The 19454-nt window shown below is 40.8% G+C and overlaps 2 protein-coding genes across 4 annotated transcripts in view; both read right to left on the bottom strand.

The window, feature by feature from the left end:
• The window catches only part of sulf1 (sulfatase 1), a 270913-nt gene that overhangs the window by 154151 nt on the left and 97308 nt on the right, over positions 1–19454 (bottom strand). The window lies entirely within an intron of this gene.
• On the bottom strand, positions 5222–8535 carry spice1 (spindle and centriole associated protein 1). The gene is given in 6 exon segments (XM_052022614.1): positions 5222–6275; positions 6278–6504; positions 6598–6786; positions 6840–7213; positions 7216–7407; positions 7409–8535. Coding segments are annotated over 6 exon segments (2322 nt in total). The 5' UTR covers positions 8399–8535; the 3' UTR covers positions 5222–5925.

Raw genomic sequence — 19454 nt, 5'->3', positions numbered from 1 at the left:
AAAGCAGTAATTAGCTGTGAGAGGAAACAGAACAGATAAAGCAGTGCTGATGGCAACCTACTAAATATAAAATTAGTAAGTTAATAAATCAATAATTAGATCAGTGAAATAAAAGGGGCCTTGTATTGGAAAATTTAGGAGCCACTTAGCTTCAGAATGCTCATTCAGTATGGTCCAAAGTTATTTGCTACCAAATATATTGCAAAGGTGTGCAGGTCCCCAAAGAAGGCAATTGCTGATAAGGATGAAAGCCCTCCTCACAAACACTTGGGAGACCTGTCCCATTTACTAATCAAGCAACAGCTTGGCATAGTCATACCCAGACACACACCTTACAGGCAATATGCCACACTCTTCCATCACAATCTTTGGGTATGTCTTGTCCCGCCTGTAGGAAGGCAACACATTGACATATAGGTTGGAGTGAGCAGCACTTGGGAGTCCTCAACATCGACTCCAGACTTCATGAAATCTCATTTGGTCAGGTCAAACATGAGCAAGGAAGCCTCCTCTTGATTATCACCTACTATCTGCCCTAAGCTACTGAAGCATTGCTTCTCCATGTTGAACAACTCTTGGACTGAAAGTGACAATGGTACAGAATATACTCTGAGTTGGGGGTCTTCGATGTCCATCATGAAGAGTGCTTTGGTGGCAGCACCACAGACTACACTGGCTAAATCCTGAAGAATACAGATGCCAGATCGGGTCTGTGGCAGGTATCGAAAGAACCAGTATGCACTTTCTCAGCAATCTACTTGTGGCAAATACATCTGTTCATTATGGAGTTGGTAGAAGTAACCACTGCACAGCCCTTGGGGAGGCAAGTCCTGCCAAAGACACCATCCATTGTGTTGAGTGGCAATACAAATGTTCTAAATGGGATACACTCAGATCTGGACTGCCCAGGTATGTCCTGTGCACATAAAGCAGAATAAATCCAATCCTGCTAATTACCAGCCAGCCTATTTCCAATCATCAGCAAAGGGATGGAACCTATCATTGATGGTGCTATCAAGTGGTACTTATTTACCACTAACCTACTCATCGATGGACTTTTGAGTTTCACAGGGATCAGTCGATTGCAGACCTCATCACAGCCTTGGTCCAAACATGAACCAAAGAGTTAAATTCCAGAGACGAGGTGAGAGTGACTAACCTTGCCATCGAGGCAGCATTTGAGTGAGTGTGGCATCAAGGCATCCTGGTAAAACTGAAGTCAATGGGCATCAAGGAAAAAGTACTCCAATGAATGGAGTTTTATGTCACACCAAGGAAGATGGTTGTAGTTGATTTAAACATAGAGTCATATAGCACAGAAACAGGCCCTTTGGCCTACTACATCCATGCCAACCCTATCTATATTAATTCCATTTACCAGCATTTGGTCTGTAGCCTTCGATGCCTTGGTGATTGCTCACCCAGTTTCTTAAATGTTGTGAGAGTACTAGCCTCCACCATCTTCTCAAGCAGTGTGTTCCAGATTACAAGCAGCCTCTGGGTTAAAAAATTCTTCCTCAGATCTCCTCTAAACCTCTTACTCCTCATCTTAGATTGATGCCATGGGGAAAAGTTTCTTACTATCTACCTTATCTGTGCCTCTCAGAATTTTGTATATCTGTATGAGGTCCTTTCAGCCTCCTCTGCTTCATAGAACACAAACTCAGCCTATCCAATCTAGCCTCATAACTGAAACATTCCTTCCCAGACAAAATCCTGGTCAAGTTTTACTGCACACTGTCCAGTGTAATCACATCCTTCCTATCGTGCAGTGACCAAAACTGCAGAGTATTTCAGCTGTGGTCTAAATGTTTTATAAAGTTGCACCAAGAGCTCCCTGCATCTTATACTCTATGCTCTGGCTAATGAAAGCCAGCATCCTGTTGGCCTTCTTCACCACCCTATCTACCTGTGCTGCATCTTCAGGGATCAGATGTCAATCATTCCACTCCAGGGCATCACTAAAGAAGTTCCTCAGGTTAATGCCCTACACCTAACCATCTTCAGCTACTTTATCAAGGACTGTCCCTTCATCATAAGGTCAGAAATGGGGATGATTGTTAATGATTGCACAATATTCAATTCTGTTCACAACTCCATAGAAAATGATGCAGCCCATGTAGCAAGACTGAGACTAACATTCAGGAATGGGTAGACAAGTGACAAGTAATGTCATGTCACAGAAGTGCCAGCCAATAATCACCTCCAGCAAAAGAGAATCTAACCACCTAACCTTGATATTCAAAGGAACTGCCATTCCCATGTTCCTAACCATTAATATTCTGGGATTCACAAACAAAAACACGTGTATTCTAGCTACAAGAGTAGGTCAGGGGCTGAGTAGTTTGTAGTGAGATACTCTCCTGACACCGCAAGGCCTTTCACCAGCTGTAGGGCACAAGTCAAGACCATGGATGGAATACTCTCCACTTATTTTGAAGAGCACAGCTCCAACAATTCTCCAGAAGTATTCAGGATAAAGTAGCCTGCTTGAATGACACCCTATCAACCATGCTAAATATCCATTTTCTCTGCCTCCAGTGCAGTGATGGCAGTGTATACTATTTACAAAACACACTGCAGTTCTTGCCCAGGCTCCTGTAACAGCACCTTCCAAACCCATGACCTCCACCACCACCAGGGCAAGGGCAGCATCTGAATAGGAATATCGCCGAAGTGTTTCTGTTTGCCTCAGATGTAAGAGACAAATGTGCAGAATAATTGGCTTAGTTTACCATCCATTGGAAAGTAAGGAGATGGATTCAGCTATTGGGTAGGATATGGTGGAACCAGTGATGTTACCTTCTTCTGAGCGAAGGGAGTATTGTACAGTCTTCAGTACCAAAATTTTCAGAAAAAGTGTCTGCAATTTGTTTAGATTATATGAGACAGTCGGTTCACCCAGCATGTCAGGATAATGGCTGTACTGTTGCCAGGATCCACTGTGAGTGTGGAACGATCTATACAGGGTGTTACAGCAAACCCATTTCAATTATCAGGTGCACAAGAGATGCTGCAGATGTTGGAATCTGGAGCAACACACACACAAGTGCTGGAATAACTCAGCAGGTCAGGCACCATCTATGGAGAGAAATAAATTATTTCCCTTCATTGATGCTGCCTGACCTGCTGAGTTCCTCCAGCACTTTGTGTCAATTATCAGATGGTACCGTTGAGAATGAGACTGGAAAGGGGCGTGAAGTCTACAAAGTTTCTGCTGTTCACACACATTTCTAAATGCCCTGAACCAGGCTCAGATCAAGCAAGATAGCTTGAGGAAGGATTGTGTTGCTATGTGGAAGCTATTTGAAGTCTGTTTCCTCAGATATGGACTTAGTGATGTCAGATCATGCACTATAGTCAAGATTCAGCAAGAGAGGCAGAGAATCATGATGATTAAGTTGCTTATCCTGGAAACCATCCAGAGGTCAGAGGCAAAGACTTTCTAGTTTCAAGGTGGTCCGTAGAGAAAAGGAAAGGTCCAATGTCAATAGGAAGCTGCAATGAGGGTTGCAATGTGAAAAAAAATTAAAGGCAAGAAGATGGGAAATGTTAATAAATTAAATTAGAAATTGTTGTGGATGAGTTTGTGATACTCAGTAATATTTTGGAAAAAATATAATTAATTACTGTAGCAGGTTAATTACCATTGTAATTAATGGGTGTTTTGTTAAATTTGGGAATTACAGTTGATGTAATATGTGATATCATGTATCCAGTTATGCATAATCACAGTAATACTTTAGTAAATGTGAAATGGGTGTTGTTTATTGGAGAAATAATTTATTAGGTCTCAAATTGCTAGGAGTACATGCATCTTCAGGGGTACGAAGATTATAGGCAGCCCTGAAGTCCACCATAATTGACACATGTACAGAGACTTGTGGCTTTTCTACTAAGAACAAAGTGGTTTGATGAGATGATCAGAAGATTGAGGAGCTAAATAACTGCAAACATACAGCATTCCTGTACTGTGGGATTGACCATTTCTCAAGGGAAATAGCTCTGCGGACACCTGAAGGCAGAGGTCCAGCAGAAAACTTGTGACTAAGAATAAGTCCTGGATGGAAACAACAGGAGGTTCAGTAATTCACTGACAGCCATGACATGCTGAGGTGCTTCAGCACTGTCAGAGCCACCTGCAACCCAACCATCCAAAATTATCCACAATGGATTATCCTCCACTATCTGCAGCACGATACAGAATATTTTCATTTCACATCCCCTCGTTCAACATTCCAAAGGATATTCCTTCATAACAGCCTGTTTCTCTTGTCAATCTTTCTTACTGTGCCCTTGCCTTCAAACAGCTACCTCCTAATCAAGGTCTGGAGTAGTACACTTGCCCTTTTACCTCCTTCCTGACTGCTGCAGAGAATTCCAAACATTCTTTGTACTTTTTTTAAAATTCAGTACATCATGTTCACTGCTTGTGACAATTTCCTCTAAAATGGGGAGACAAAAAAAAATAAATTGAGTGATTACTTTCCAGTACACTTCCAATTTGTATGCAAGAGACGCTCACTATTCATAACAGAGCAAACCTCAGAGAGAAACACAATGTATTCTTTGGCTTATCATTCTCACATTAAGATTTCCGAAGAATTCAGGTTGTTTTACAGCCAGGATTATTCATGACTAATTCAGGGAACATTTAGGGGATTGAGTTAATTACTAAAGCTCCATTTCAAACTGGTTGTCATAGACAGATCTATCAGTTGGGGATGTATCCAGGATGGGATTTGAGGACTGACATACATAACCTACAAAAACAAACACTAGCATAACACAGATGACCATAGCACAGGGAGACAAATATTAGGTGAACTAATTGCACTTTTACAATTCCAGGAACTTCAAATTTCATTTTTGGTCCTAGCGGAAAAATATCAGGTTTATTGAATTCAAATTCATTGTTCTGTTGCCTGCACTTCTTCCCTCACCTTCTCCCTTTCCTCCCAAGTCCCCAATTAGTTCTCTCATTTTCTCTCTTCTTTGACCCCGCAGTATCTATAACTCAATGGTTCGTCCTTGAACACCTGAACTTTCAGCTTCTGGTGGTATTCCGATCCCCAAATCATGAAGTCTCCGTTCTCACTCAAGGATTCCTGGTTGCAGCTCTCATGCAGGTAGATCAGAGAGCCTGATCCAAGGGAATCTTTGACAGCTTAAGAGAAATGATATTGAAGCTTTGAGCCAAGTACCATAAAAGGAAGCACTCTTTTCACTTCTGTTCATATTGTGGAAGTTTTATTGATGTACCAAATACAAACCATATTGTAATCTATTTATCTGTATAAAATGTATTAAAATTCTTAATTATAAATAAGTTTGCTTATCTTAAACACTAATAACTCCTTGTTCCAAGTCAAAAAAATTTCTGAACGTTATATAAAAAAAAACTCCAAACATCCCAGCCCAAAAGACTTGATTGTAATTTAGCTTTTTTTTACATCTCACATTTACTTACAATGAAGGCAATGGAAATAAATGGAAGGATGTAAAATGGATTGCCAATTTATTACCCATCACTTAGTTTCCTTGTCACTAACCCCAAACTTAAAAATAAATTGAAAGCTGATCAATTAAAAATATTGCAGTACAAGGAACACCGGCAACTCATTTCTTTCTAGTACAGCAGCTTCATAAAAGCCTGTATTTTTTTCTCTATAGATCAATCAGCACAATTGAAAATATTCAACTATCCATGCTCACAAAATTTTATCCACTTCCATTCAAAGTAATACAGAGCAAATACAAAAGCTCAAACAAAAGCAAAATCTGAAATCTCCGGAGAGAATAGAACAAGTGGTAGTTCTTGTGCTGCTCATTCAAATGTAGTTTGTTTCAGATTTCTGTAGCATTTTATCCTACAAATATGAAAGCTACTTGTTCCTCAATTATCCAAATATAGATTTATATATCTCACATCTTTAGAATCGCATGGTATGAGTAGACAGCGCAAAACCAACCTTCTTCTTTCAATCTTTCTGGTTTTGTTCCTTGAGTTACAGGTGTCCTATTTCCATCAACTTTATTCAAGTGGAATGTGGAACTAGCTGTACTAGTGTTATCTATTGATCTATTTCTGTTAACTTTACTGGCAGGGGAAGGTGTGCTACCTGCGGAAGAGTCCAATACACTGGGCAGTGGGATCAATACTTCCAGTGTTCTGCTGCCAGTTCCTGTTGCCATTCCCTCGGGTGGAATAGGAGAAATAGTTGGAGATATTGACTCAGAGGATATCTGTCTTTGCTGTTCAATCAGATGCAAAGTTTGCTGCGTGCTTCAGCACTCTGTTGGTTGAGCTCAGCAATCCTTTGCTGAAGACTTTCAGAAGTGCTGGAAATAGTCTTCTCAATTTGTGGTGTTGGCTCAGATAATTTACCTATTTTGAACTGACCAAGTTGGGCTTTGAGAGCAGAATTCTGCAACTGTAGCTCAGTAATTTGAGTTAACATTGCTTCATGTTTAAGCCAATTGTTCAAGAATGATTTTGATTGCCTTCAGATTCTACAGTGTTTTTCCACTTTTCTCAGATTGCATGTTGCCGTGTCCACCAACAGCTCCTGGATGCATGCAAGGCAAATTGGTAACAGGTGAAGTGAGACTCGGTTCTTGTGCTCACTGATATCATCACAGATCTTACATTGCTGGGCAAGGTCCTGACAATCTGACACTTGGTTCTGTGCTGCTAAGTGTTTGGCAAAGTCATTTTCTCCTTGTGGAACATACGAAGCTTCCTTGAGAATCAGTGAGGGTTCATTTGATTCCTTATGTACATTACTAGACAGAGGGGTCTCTTGACACAAGTTAACTGTGGTTTGTGATCCAGTTGCTATTTGGCTATTCCTCTGTCTTGGAGGAGAAAGCAATACCGCAGGACCAAATGGATGCTCAGGTAAACTCTGACCCTTTTCATTCTCCAACTGAATCCTTTGTACTGATAAGCACAGGGCTGCTTTTGGTTCAGGCCTTTTAAAAGTCCATTGTCATCATTTGGTACAACCCTTGAAAGAACACTGCCTTGTTTCTTAGGGCAAGCACAACTATACAAACTCTCCTGTCCTACTGCAGTCTCCTGAGCTGCATGAACAACGCTTTGTCTTGGTTTATTACTTTCTGCTTTTGGAGATCTATGCAACATTTGTTTCAGTGAGTGAAGCTCTTCATCTGTTTTGATCACATATTGCTGCAGGTTAGCCTGTAGCGAAAAACAAATTTATTCTGTACCATTAGAAATTCTGCTGTTAACGCATCAATCAGTGCTTGCTGATGGTTGGATTTTTCCAGAAGTTGCTGATGGTTTTCCTTCTCTTGCCACTGCCGAATTCTGCACTCTTTTAAAGAGTGGGTCAATCTGCCGATCAAGCTGACCAATGAGAAAGTGAAACCTGTTAAAACCGCGACCCTTCTCGGGCAACCAGCTGGTAACCTCGCATCCTGTTTGGCGATCGAATTCCACCAGCTCCTTGTCAATTTTCTCAATCATTTCCTGCAGCACCTCCAGATTCATCTGCCTGTCCTCGGGCCTCCTGTTTTCTATTCTTTCGGTGGGTGCATCACAAACTTTGTCCTTTGATATGCCGTTTTGAGAGTTTCTTGAAGCAGGATGAAGTACTTGCCGGATTACCCTGGTGGTTTCAGTTGGGGATGTGCCACCTGGTTCCATATCATTCTCCGCTCTACTTTCCACTCTGGATCTCACTCTCTGGATGGCTGCGGTTGCATTTAAACCTACGTGTACCACCGAGGCACCATCTGGGGTCCGGGTGGGCGATGTCTGGGGCCGGTCTCCCAAGGGTTCGGGGGTTCTCGGTTCCAGTGGGTGACCGCCGGCCTGATGCTGCGCGGACACTGAACCGTCTGCCTCCGGCTCTCTGCAGTCGGAAGCTTCATTGAGGGCCTGCGAGTCCATCACCGACTCGCTGAGCAGGGACAGCTGAGTGGGCTGCTCGCCCTTCTGCGCTATCAGCTGCGCGGCGGGAGGCTGCTCGCCGCCGGGAGCCACAGTGACGTTCGGGAAGCCGGCCTGGCGCCGCGGGGCATCGCCGAAGGGATCCCGCAGCACGGCCAGAGCGCGGTCAGACCGAGCCAGCACGTCGCGCAGCCGGCACTGGTCAAGCAACAGCTCGGCCGTCACCGGCCGCTGCTGGGTCCGCGCCGCTCGCCGCCTCTGCCCACCGCTCGCCGCCGCCGCCCGCTGCCGGAGCTCCCACTGCGCTGCGGCCCGGTTCTTGGAGACGCGCGTCTCCCGGCGCCGCGCCAGCTCCTCCGGGTGGGCTCGGTGAACGCTCAGGTCATTGATGGTGCTGTCCCACTCCTTGCGAGGGAGCGCCTTCCCCTTCTTGCGGCTCGTCCCGGCCGCCTGCGAGCGGAGGGAGCGGACGAGCGACATCGCGTACGGCCGAAGGCCTGGGAGAACCGAGCGGCCCGGAGCCGCGCGTGCACGCGCACTCGCCTCCCCGCCAGCGGCCCGGAGGCCGCGCGTGCACGCGCACTCGCCTCCCCGGGCCGTTGAACAACCGCCCTCGGATCGAATGCTCGCGCCAGAGCAACGTCACATCCGGGCCCGGACTCGGGCTGTGGCGCATCGGCTCCCGAGATGGGCGGGAAATCGGAGCCGGTCCCTGGGGAATGACGGAGAGCCGCCGACGGTTCGAGTCCAGCGAGCCCTGGCAGGTCTCAGGAGGTCATTGACCCAAAATGTTTTCTCTCACAGGTGCCCCTTTAAATGGGCTCACTCGTTCTGATCCGTGCTTCTTCCGAGTGGCATTCACCATCAGCTAGGGGAGTGCAGTGGGTGTTAACTAGCAGGAGGATGTCTTATCCGTCTTTTACTCATTGCCATGAAACTTCAGTAAGTCTGGGTTCATATCACAAAACCAACCTCAACGTATCTCAGTTAATATCAAATGAATTAAAGCAGGACGAGTTGTTATAGTGGGAAGAAATGGTTGTGGACAAATTTGCAGGATTTTAAATGTGCATTGGATAAGAAGCAATTTTGTATTCGATAATTCTACTAGACAGATTTGAATATAACGGGACAAATGTGGTTCCCACAAAAAAATGGCGCTGAATACCTGAGGGATGGATAAATCTAGGACCCGAAATGTGCAAATCTGAAATTAATTTTGTGACCCTCGTGACAATATTAGCCAACTATTTCTTCATTTGTATTAAAAACAAAATGTTGGAAACACCCAGTCGGTCAGCTAGTACCCATGGAGAGAGAAACAAGTTCAATGTTTCAGGTCGGAGACCTTTTCGTCAAAAGGTACCGACAAAGTGACCTGAAATACTGGCTTTGTTTCTCTTTCTATGGATGCTGCCTGACCTACTGAATGTTTCTTTGATGATTTCAGATTTCCAGCATTTTTTATTTTCAGGTTCTTCATTTAACTGGGAGTGAAATGACACACATCCCCTAACTTGCTGGGAGTTGAATGCAGGGGCAGAGTCATTACTGTCCAGCGTCTGCAGTCCTACTTTGACTTCTTCCCCATCAAAGCGGGACACTATCGTGTACTATGGATAATTTTAACTGAATACCATTTGCAGTTTACTTTAAAAGACTTTCTTCAATGCTGCTCCTTTCTTGTCTTACTGTGTTCATCTTTCCAGCTGAATCTAAATACAGCAGTCAATATGCATCCTGCAAAGTTCTTCCACTAGATACTGACCAATTTTAGTAGGTTGAACAATTAATATTAATAAAGATATTGAAGACATTATTTGAGCAGTGTCAGGGGTGCATTGGATTTGAAAATGGACCTTGATTGCAAAAACAATAACCAGCTTTTAGTTATCTTTAACTTGGTGAAAATTTTGAGCCAATTCACAGGAAGGTTATCAGACCAAATTTAAATATGACATTGATATTGTGTGCTAAAGTTAATTCTTGGACAAAGAAAAGTGAATGCATTTGTCAAGAATGTTTTTGCTAATCAGGTTTAGGATTATTTGGTGAAATTCTCTTGAGGGTTTGAACTAGTAATCTTTTGACTAAGGCAAGAGTACAACCAAATGACACCAGCCAAAGGCACAATCACTGTCAAGCAGGTCTGCTTTTGAAATATACAAAGTTAGCAAAGTAAAGCTGTTATTTTCCTTTCTTTCCAAGAAAAAAAAGCATCAAAAATAGTAAGATTTTCATTCATTATCTCCCTTTTATTGAAATAATCAGCATAACTAATAAATTATTATGTTTACAATGACCATGTAATCTTGAATTTCTCCCCAATAACCCTATGTGGTCAGGTGCTACGTGACTCAGTCATTTTGAAAGAAACTGCATGTACTTTCAAAATAGGAACAGCTTTTTCTTCCAAGTCAACAGAGTACAAAACCTTGTAATTCAGGAAATTAACCAGTTTCCAATATTCAGACTTTGAAAAATTCCTTACCATTTTCAAATAAACTACATATAAAACAATCAAAGCCTCATATCAACTGACATACTTGTGTGTGATGTTCCCAGGGCTCTCAAGCAGGCCAGCCACTGATGAAGGCTTATCTTCTGTTAGTCAGATCAGCAAACCAGATTCCCAATGTGCTCATGACACACCTCCACACCCCTACCCCTACCCCTTCCCCTGGCAGCCTGAAACAATTACCTGCACTCATGGCTTTAAACACTGCTTTTCCACTTGTCTAATTTCATCCAACTAATTATTTGGAGTTTTCTGCTGTAATTAACTTGAATCTCTTAACTACATTCAGTGCTTCAAAAACATTTTCTTTTCCAAGTTTTTTTTGGATTGTCCAATGATGAGAAGCAGACTGATTACCGGTAGCCAGGAAGATTCTCTTTTTAAATGACCACCACAAGTTGTACACAAACAGCTTGAATGACTCAACTTTTGACAGACAGGTCTGTCCCTCTAGCCAACACTTGCTGCTTATTTAAACCATGTTTTAAATGATGAATGTTAATAATTATTTTCAAGCATTGAAAAGCCTATCCTGCAGTTCAAAGCAACAACAGAATTTGTCTCTCATATCATGTTTGTGCCTAGAAATTAAATTTCATAATGCCCTTTTCTTCAACATTATGTATTGATTCTCCCCACCCGGAGGGACAATTACGCACAATCACTTCAGGTCATTTTGCAATCACTCTGGAAACTTAAAAATAGAAACTTCTGATTTTTTTCACCCTTGTGCATCAGATCTCATCCCCATGCAATATTTCTTATGGGATGTAGCTTGACTTGGATCATATTGTGCTGGGAGCACCTGTCCAGCACTACATGGCTTTACTTCCATAGTGCCAGGCTTGGATGATTGGCAGGTAAGTAAATTATTAACTGCGTTCTTTGGGCAAGCATGCAGATAACATTGACCACTGCATTATATTCACACTACCCAGTTACCATTCCCCTCAACCCAGTTTCACTTAAAGCCCAGTTATGACCAATTGCCAGCACTCATCTCCTGAGCTCAACCATTAATTCTGCTTCCCACCCCCTCCCACACAGCTTCTGCAGGTCCCTGGTTGCCCTCATCCTGTAGTGATACTGCTGGCTCCCACCTTGACTTCCCCCACCCCTGCAAAAATCCAAAATGACAATTCTTGAGCCACACCTCATTCTTCCAAACTGCAGAGCTCCAAAGCCAACTTCACTGTCCCAGTCCCACCATCCCAACTTTAAGGCTGGCCACAGCAAAGGCCCAATTGTACTTATGGTCCTTGACCTCCCACTGCAATGTTTATTTTGTTGTTTAAATTATGTATAATTTATGTTAATTGAAGTTTATGTTAACTTTTATTTCTCATGTTTGTAATGTACTGTGGTGCTGCTGCTGCAAAAAGCTAATTTTCATGGCATTTATACCCTGAGTATTATACCCTGCCTATGACAATAAACTTGAATCTGAACCTGCACTGAAGATTTGCTTCCATAAGTTCTATCGGGCAGCAGACTTTTCTGGTACTAAATTATGCAACACCAAATCAGTTTTTGCATTAGGGTTGAGCCAACTGAAATTTCTTCTGGATGGCTAATGACCATAACAGCTGGTTAGTGTTCTAAGCAGTGCACCCATTAGGGTGCATTAGAATTTCTAATATTTTGAAGCTGATTGGTAAGTCCAATTTTTGCCCACAAGGTCAGCAACATTAAATGAAGCTCAAATCCACATTTGGTTCATGGCTCTTGCTGACAACGTTCATTTAAGTTTAATGGTTGCACTGATTGGATTTATTTTTTCATACAACCTAAACATCTGAAGAGAAATAACAACGTACATATTTTGTTTTTTTACCTAATGGCGTCCAATGATTTTAACGTAATAAAGTTTACTTCATGAATGATACAACCTGTAAACGGTTATAATTGTACATTCCTTGTTTGGTTGTAGGGATCTTAGTTTAATTACCTCTTTCAATCTTCAATGGTAAAGTTTAAATTCAAAGAAATAAATATACACTTAAAGCAAATTGTGCAAAAAGACAAATCAATCCAATCTGTAAGCCTGTGTCCTCACCAAAAATTCTCTCTTGAAACTAATGGCAGTGGTGCGATGCAGTTGTCCAATATTAGTGAAGGGTTCACAAGCACAACATACAAAAAAAAACAATTACATAAGTTTTGTCAACATTGCAACTGAAACCAAACAAATGAGTAAATGATACGTTAATAGAGATAATATGAACATATTGGCAAGTTGCAAATAAGATTTAAACAGTTCATGTGGACTAAGATTTTATCAGGATGGCTCTTCCAAACTGTGGGGCAGAGCAGGCTAAGGTTGGGGGGGGCGGGGGAGAAGAAGAAATGAAGTGTGAGTGGGAGGTAAGACAAGAATAAGAGTGGGAGAGTGACAGACGAGTGGTTGAGGGTGGGGGAGGTGGTGATAAAATTGCAAGGTGAAGAAAATAATGGAGAGGAAGCCAAGTTAGTTTGGCTAGAAAGCACTTGCCTCTCCTTGCAGCAGCCCTTGCCTGCCTGTGGTTTTTCAAGGCTTAGGAAGCCAGGCCACATGGGGTTAAATCTAAAATGGGAACTAAATGTGAGGTACAGACACAATAAAATATTTAAATACTCAACTCATTAAAAATGGAATCTGGCAGGCTTAAGGTAGGTTGGGTTCATGTATGAGATTTAAAAGATTTTATCCATCCGATCTGACCTGAAGCCAGTTCTGTTTTAGATTGAAATTCAAGAGATTTCTACTCTTATATAAACATAGTTGCACTATAAGAGGGAACTCAAGAATTAACGAACATCTGATTGGTCACACTGCCAAATCAGAAATGCAAGTATTGTGGAGAGAAATAACAAAGCACATTGTTGGTCAAAATTTGATTAACTACCCGTGAAATCCTGTTAATAATATTGGCCTTCCATATATATTTTGAATGGAGCAGCTTCCTTTCTTTCTTGAAAATCAGTTTTTCTTCAAGAATTTCTAATGGAAAGTGGAATTGGCAGAGATTAAGAACATGTTTTTTTGACATGAACTATCTTTTAGGATATACTTTATTGAATTTTGATACTCACAATTTTTGCCAACAAAGTTGTCCAACACTTACGGTTTTTGTTCATTAATTTTGCATCTTTTCCAGCTTGTGTATTTTACAAATGTAGTAAGAAGTGAAAGAGCATTACTTTCTTTCTACCTTCTATATTAATGCAATCTGCCTTATCAAGGCAATGGGATATAATTAATACATTGTATTGAACTCAACAATGTAAGCAAGTGGGAGATGCTGAAAAGAAAGGTGAAGATTTTTTTAAATGCACTTATAATGTTCTTGGGAAAAAGATTCAAGCTGGATATTTTTCTTTAGGGTGAGATTAGATTAAAATTAAATAAACGCAACAGGACTGACACTCAACAAGAGCAGGAAATTTGCTAAATCTGTCTGCAATTACTTCACCCCATCCCTCCTGAGGGCGTTGTTAAGAAAATAACAACAATCATTATTTTAATAGTTGGACCAGTACTCCCTGAACCTCGCAAGCCCTTCAATGTCTATGCTGACTCTGGATCACGTACAGCAAGAGATGTATAGACTCACTCTAAGAATAACATGAAGTATAATATGCTCCTCAACTTATGAAGAGGTTTTCTGCAGATTACATTGTGCTTATATTTTGCTATATAATATTACACCACTAAAATAGGGAAACAATGAAATTATGAATGCTTTAATAAGGAATAAAAAAATGCACTTTTTCCAAGTAATCATATTCATACCAAATTACATTGAGGAGAAAGTGTTTTCCAAAATTAATTCAAAACTAAATGGACGTTATGGTTTAGTGTCTTTTCTACCTCTCATACTGTAGATTACCTCATTTATATTATAGAGCTATTGATGAACTGGGATATGTTCAGTAAATCTTTTGTGTGTGTCTGTCTTTGCTTAGTTAAGTCTTTAATGCATGGTCTAAAACTATAAAGCCTGTCTAATAATTATTATTTAGACACAAGAGATTCTGCAGATGTTGGAATCTGGAGCAACACACATAAAATGCTGGAGGCACAAAATCCTCCAGCATTTTTTGTGTGTGTTGCTAGTGATTATCTTTCAGCTACAGAAATTTATACACACCATCAAATAAAACTATTTACCCATTAATTAACAATGAATAATCCCATAATAAAATGCATGTTATATTTTCAGAAGAAAGTCCAATATCTAACTTTGTTATTCAAAAAATAAACAATTTGACATTGTGTCATTCTCTCATTATCTATCTATGTTATCTTTTTCCTAGATGCATACTGGAGATTTTTGTACATTGTTTCACTTCTAAAATGAGAATCTGCTCATGCAGGTTAGTGGGCAGAGTTCTGTTGAATGCCAAAACAGTGAGGTAGTCAGCACATCTGCAAATAATGTATGACAAGTGTACAGATTGGGCAGGTTTTGAAATCATGTTATGCTGTTTGGATGACTGCTCTACCAATTTGGAGTTCAATCCTCCGCCCAAAGCTCTTCCTGCATTCAGCAGCAGGAAGAAGTCCCATCAGAGCTACTTAAACTAATTTTATATTAGTTGCTGATTGATTTCCACTGGCATTTACCACAATTCTACAAATATTTTATATTTTCATAGTTCTTTGATGCTGCTAAGGTCTAGGGAAAGTGTTTTGATTTCAATCCTCCAGAAGGGGCTCGGCTATGTACTCCTGTAGACAATTCATGGAGCAAGGGAATAGGTGAAACATGCATTTTGTTAAAGGTGTCCTCATTGAAATCTGCTCCCTCTCCAGCTCAATGTACTGTTACATTAACTTAAATCTTGTGTAGGAAGGAATTGAATAGAAATTGGATTAGGTCAAATTTGGAGCCCACTCCACTGTTCAATAGAATCATGGTTGATCGCCATCCACTTTACCACCCAATTCCCATATTCTGTCATTAATGTCCAAAAATCTATTAATTTCAGCCTTATGTATGCACTGCAGCTGCATATGCACACCCCTCTGAGGTAGTGAATTCCAAAGATTTGCAGTCCTGTGAATAGCCTACCTTCCGTGAACTCTGCCTACATTTCTTCTGCTTCAGTAAAGTAGTGAACATAATCAAAGACCCCCACACACCCTGGACATTCTTTCTTCTCCCCTCTCCCATCAGGCGGAAGATACAAAAGCCTGAAAGTACATACCACCAGGCTCAAGGACAGCTTCTATCCCACTGTTATAAGACGATTGAATGGTCCCCTAGTATAATAAAATGGACTCTTGACCTCACAATCTACCTCATTATGGCCTTGCAACTTATTGTCTGCCTGCACTGTACTTCCTCTGTAACTAACATTTATTCTGCATTCTGTTTGTGCTTTCTCTTGTACTACCTCAATGCACTGTTGTAATGAAATGATCTGTATGGATGGCATGCAAAACAAAGTTTTTCACTGTACCTCAGTACATGTGACAATAATAAACCAATTTACCAATACAGAAACTGTTTTACCTCTTGGTCCTATAGCCTTCTCATTAAATCCAACAATCTCTCCACATTTACTATACCTATTCTCACAATATTGCAACCTGAGATCACTTTCCATTGTTCTAAATTCCAGTGTCTGAAGACCAATCTTATTCAATTTTACTTCAAAGGACAATCGTTTAATGAACCTATACCGCACCAATTCCAAAGCAACTATAGACTTCTTTAGATACAGAGACCCAAGCTGCACACAGTCCACATCAAGATCCAATAATCAACATTTACTGGTTTCTCACCATTTAACTAGTTTTCTAATTTGACCAAAGTGAATAACCTCACTTTTTCCCACACTTTACTCCATCTTCTACTTACTTAACCACTCTGTCTAGTTGTCTATATGCCTTTGGAAACTCTTTGCATTCTTCTCAAAGTTCAAGGTTCCATCTAGCTTTGTATCACTAGCAAACTTGGAAACATTACTCACATTTCTCACTTTTCCAGTTCTGACGAAGAGTAAATGACCTGAAATGTTAACTCCATTTCTCTCTCCACAGATGCTGCCTGATCTGCTATGTATTTCCAGCACTTTCTGTTCTTAGTTTGGATACTTTACATTCAGTTTGAAAAATAACAGGTGCATTAATTAGTTGCTGCTATGCAACCTGCCAACAACCATTTTATTCATGGGCCTGCCACTTGCAAATTACTACTCTTCATCTCTTAATCCAATGCTACCTTTAATCCCTTTTAGTTAGCTACTTACCTTGTGGAGTTGTTATTCCTCATTGTACAAGATGTCTAAAACAGCCTGTTCCCTTAATTGTCTAAAATTTAGACAGATGTCTAAAACAGCCTGTTCCCAAAATTGTCCCAAATGCATTCTGTAAATTCATCCCCCAAACTTCTTACGGATCTACCATATGTCTGACATGCTAATGCATGGAAAACTGAGAATGAGCAGTAATGTGCAACTCAGCACTGCACTCTACTTCTGTAACCCTTAATGTCTGTGAAGCCTGCTATTACATAACCTGAGTAGGTGCCTACTTGTCTTTACTTCAGGCACCCCACTTCCAATGTTGCAATCTTTGCCTGACCAGCACCCACCAAGTTCCCTACCCCTGCCCTCCACCCCCAGCAATCAGCTGTTCTCAGATCTAACCCAACAGAATACCGCTGACCTCAGCACCCAATCATCTCCCAGAGCAATGAGGATTGGTAGGCATATCCCCCACTGCGAAGCCTGCCCTCCCCCCAACAAATACTGTCTACCAAGTTGAACAGTATGCCTGACCAATTATATAGCCAAATCCTTATCTATCCTACCCTCCTAAGTAGCTAATCCTAGTTGCAACCCCTCAGCACATCTATAACTGCTAACCTTCACTCTTCCAATCCCTGCCTCTCAGGCCTCTCTCCTCTGTGACCTCCAGTACCAGGCCCTGGACATATCTGATATATGCAAGGGAAAGTTTTTGAGTGTGCAACATTTATTCAGTAACACATGATGTTTTTGATCTCATGTGTTATTGAATTTCTCAATAGTTGGCCTACAGACAAAATATTCAATGGCCCATCATAGTGAACTGGTTATTGTGTATTTTCAGGACATTGACCAATTTCTATATTGATCTGTGTCATGTTAGTGAATCTTTCTGATGGCTCTTCTAAGACAGTTAATGCAGCTTAGAGCTCTTGTCCAGCTTTTGTATTTGCATATAGTTTTATCTTCAATAACTTTGGTGCCTTTAATCTACAGTGGTCTAAAGATTTGGTATTTTCCATTGTTCAAATTAATAAATAGATGTGGTGGGCATTTGTGACTTCTCCAGCAAGGAATTATATTTTATGGTTAGGTCTGGGCTACAGTTGCCCACATTTGACAGAAAAGTTTGGTTCACTGAATAATAATGAGAAACAGGAATCTTGACTGCTTTGAAAAGCAGAAGTTGTGACTGTGCTAAGATTTCTGTTTCTCATTATTATTCAATCATCCCTACTGGAAATTACTCATGTACAGTAACTGCTAAGGACAACATCAGGCTTTGCAGCTATGCTCTCTCCACCAACGTAGCTTGCTGAAACACTCTAGATTTAAACATGAAAGCTTGATGGTAACAGTGACTATATTACAGCACTCCAATAAAACCTAATATCTCTACTGAAGGAGAAAAGGGCAATTTTAACTAAAGCCAATATCTTAGTCTGTACAGAGAAGGCAAGAAGGACTTAATATTACTGAAATGCAGATTCCCATCAGAGCTAATGTTTCGTTATCTCCACTGGTAATGCAGGCAAATTTGAGGGATGCTGTTGTGAAGCCCATTGGTCATGGTACTGTGTTTTGATGTGATGCTTTGCTTTATTGTCCTGATCTATTGAGAACATTGAACAGTCATCACAGCCAGTGTTCAGTGAGTGGATCTGTCCAGGAATTATGTTCCCTCAGAATAGAGACCATGTTGTGAAGGTCACAAATGGTTTTGAGCGCAGGAACTCTGGTGGACAGTGATGTTTGATTGTCTCTCTATTAAACAAACTTCAGCTTCAGTAATCCTGGCCTCTTGCAGAAGCAGCTGTGCATGTTTTCATTCCTCAGCAAAACCTTAATTGTTATTCATTTTAAAAAAAGTGTTTGCTAGTGGAAATCAACTACCTCTGGGGCAAAATAATAGTTCTACATTTCATATCTTCAGACACAAAGGTGGAATTAGATTAGTCGAGTGTATACTGTCAACAGCTAAGATAGGAGTAAAATCTGAAGTCATTTGCAGGCATCTGTGATGTGAACTCTGAGATACTCTCAAATGCTGTGTCATGTGAAAATGTGAAAATTTTCTGTTCAAATTTCAGGACTGTTATTTTAAGTGTAGAATAAAGAATACTTTAGTTAATTTTCCATGTAACATGGGCTAAATCTTTCAATGGTAGTGCATGACTTGTGCAAATTTGAGCATGAAGTAATTTATGAATGTAATCTGTGCAGTCTTTCAAAATATTACTGTGATTGTTAAAAGAGAGGATGCTCACAATCATTTTTCATACTTATTCAGTATGGTCTGTTTTCAAATTATTATTTCTGAAGCAAAATCTAATTGCCTTGTGCTACATCTTTGGACTTATTACAGATGCAATGTATTTGTCATGATACTCAAGCTAAAATAAGGAAAAAACAGCCTTGCAAATCTGTGGGCCAAGATTGCAGCAGCTCTTTTAGATTTATGCTTCCTGGGAACCTCTTGTGCTAACTCCCAGGAGTTTGTAGGTTATCAGGAATGCATTTACATTTGCACAAGATTGATGAACATCTGACCCCCTGGGCACATTCCCAGAAACACTGCCTGTTCAGTAGAAATCTGCCATCATTTTACTGAGTTTTGAGGCTACCTTGCTTCCACCTACCACCACATACCACCAACACCCACCCTCAAGCCTCATCCCCTCACTCTTTCTGGACAATATGCACACACGCACGCATAGTTCTAAAAAAATTGCAATTCCTCAATAATATCTATTCTGAAAATGTAATAGCACTGCTTGAAAT

Source organism: Pristis pectinata, chromosome 9 (genome assembly GCF_009764475.1).
Source record: "Pristis pectinata isolate sPriPec2 chromosome 9, sPriPec2.1.pri, whole genome shotgun sequence".
In the NCBI taxonomy this organism is placed as follows: domain Eukaryota; kingdom Metazoa; phylum Chordata; class Chondrichthyes; order Rhinopristiformes; family Pristidae; genus Pristis; species Pristis pectinata.
Note: the sequence above shows the minus strand (reverse complement) of the source record. Positions and strands in the feature narration are given on the sequence as shown.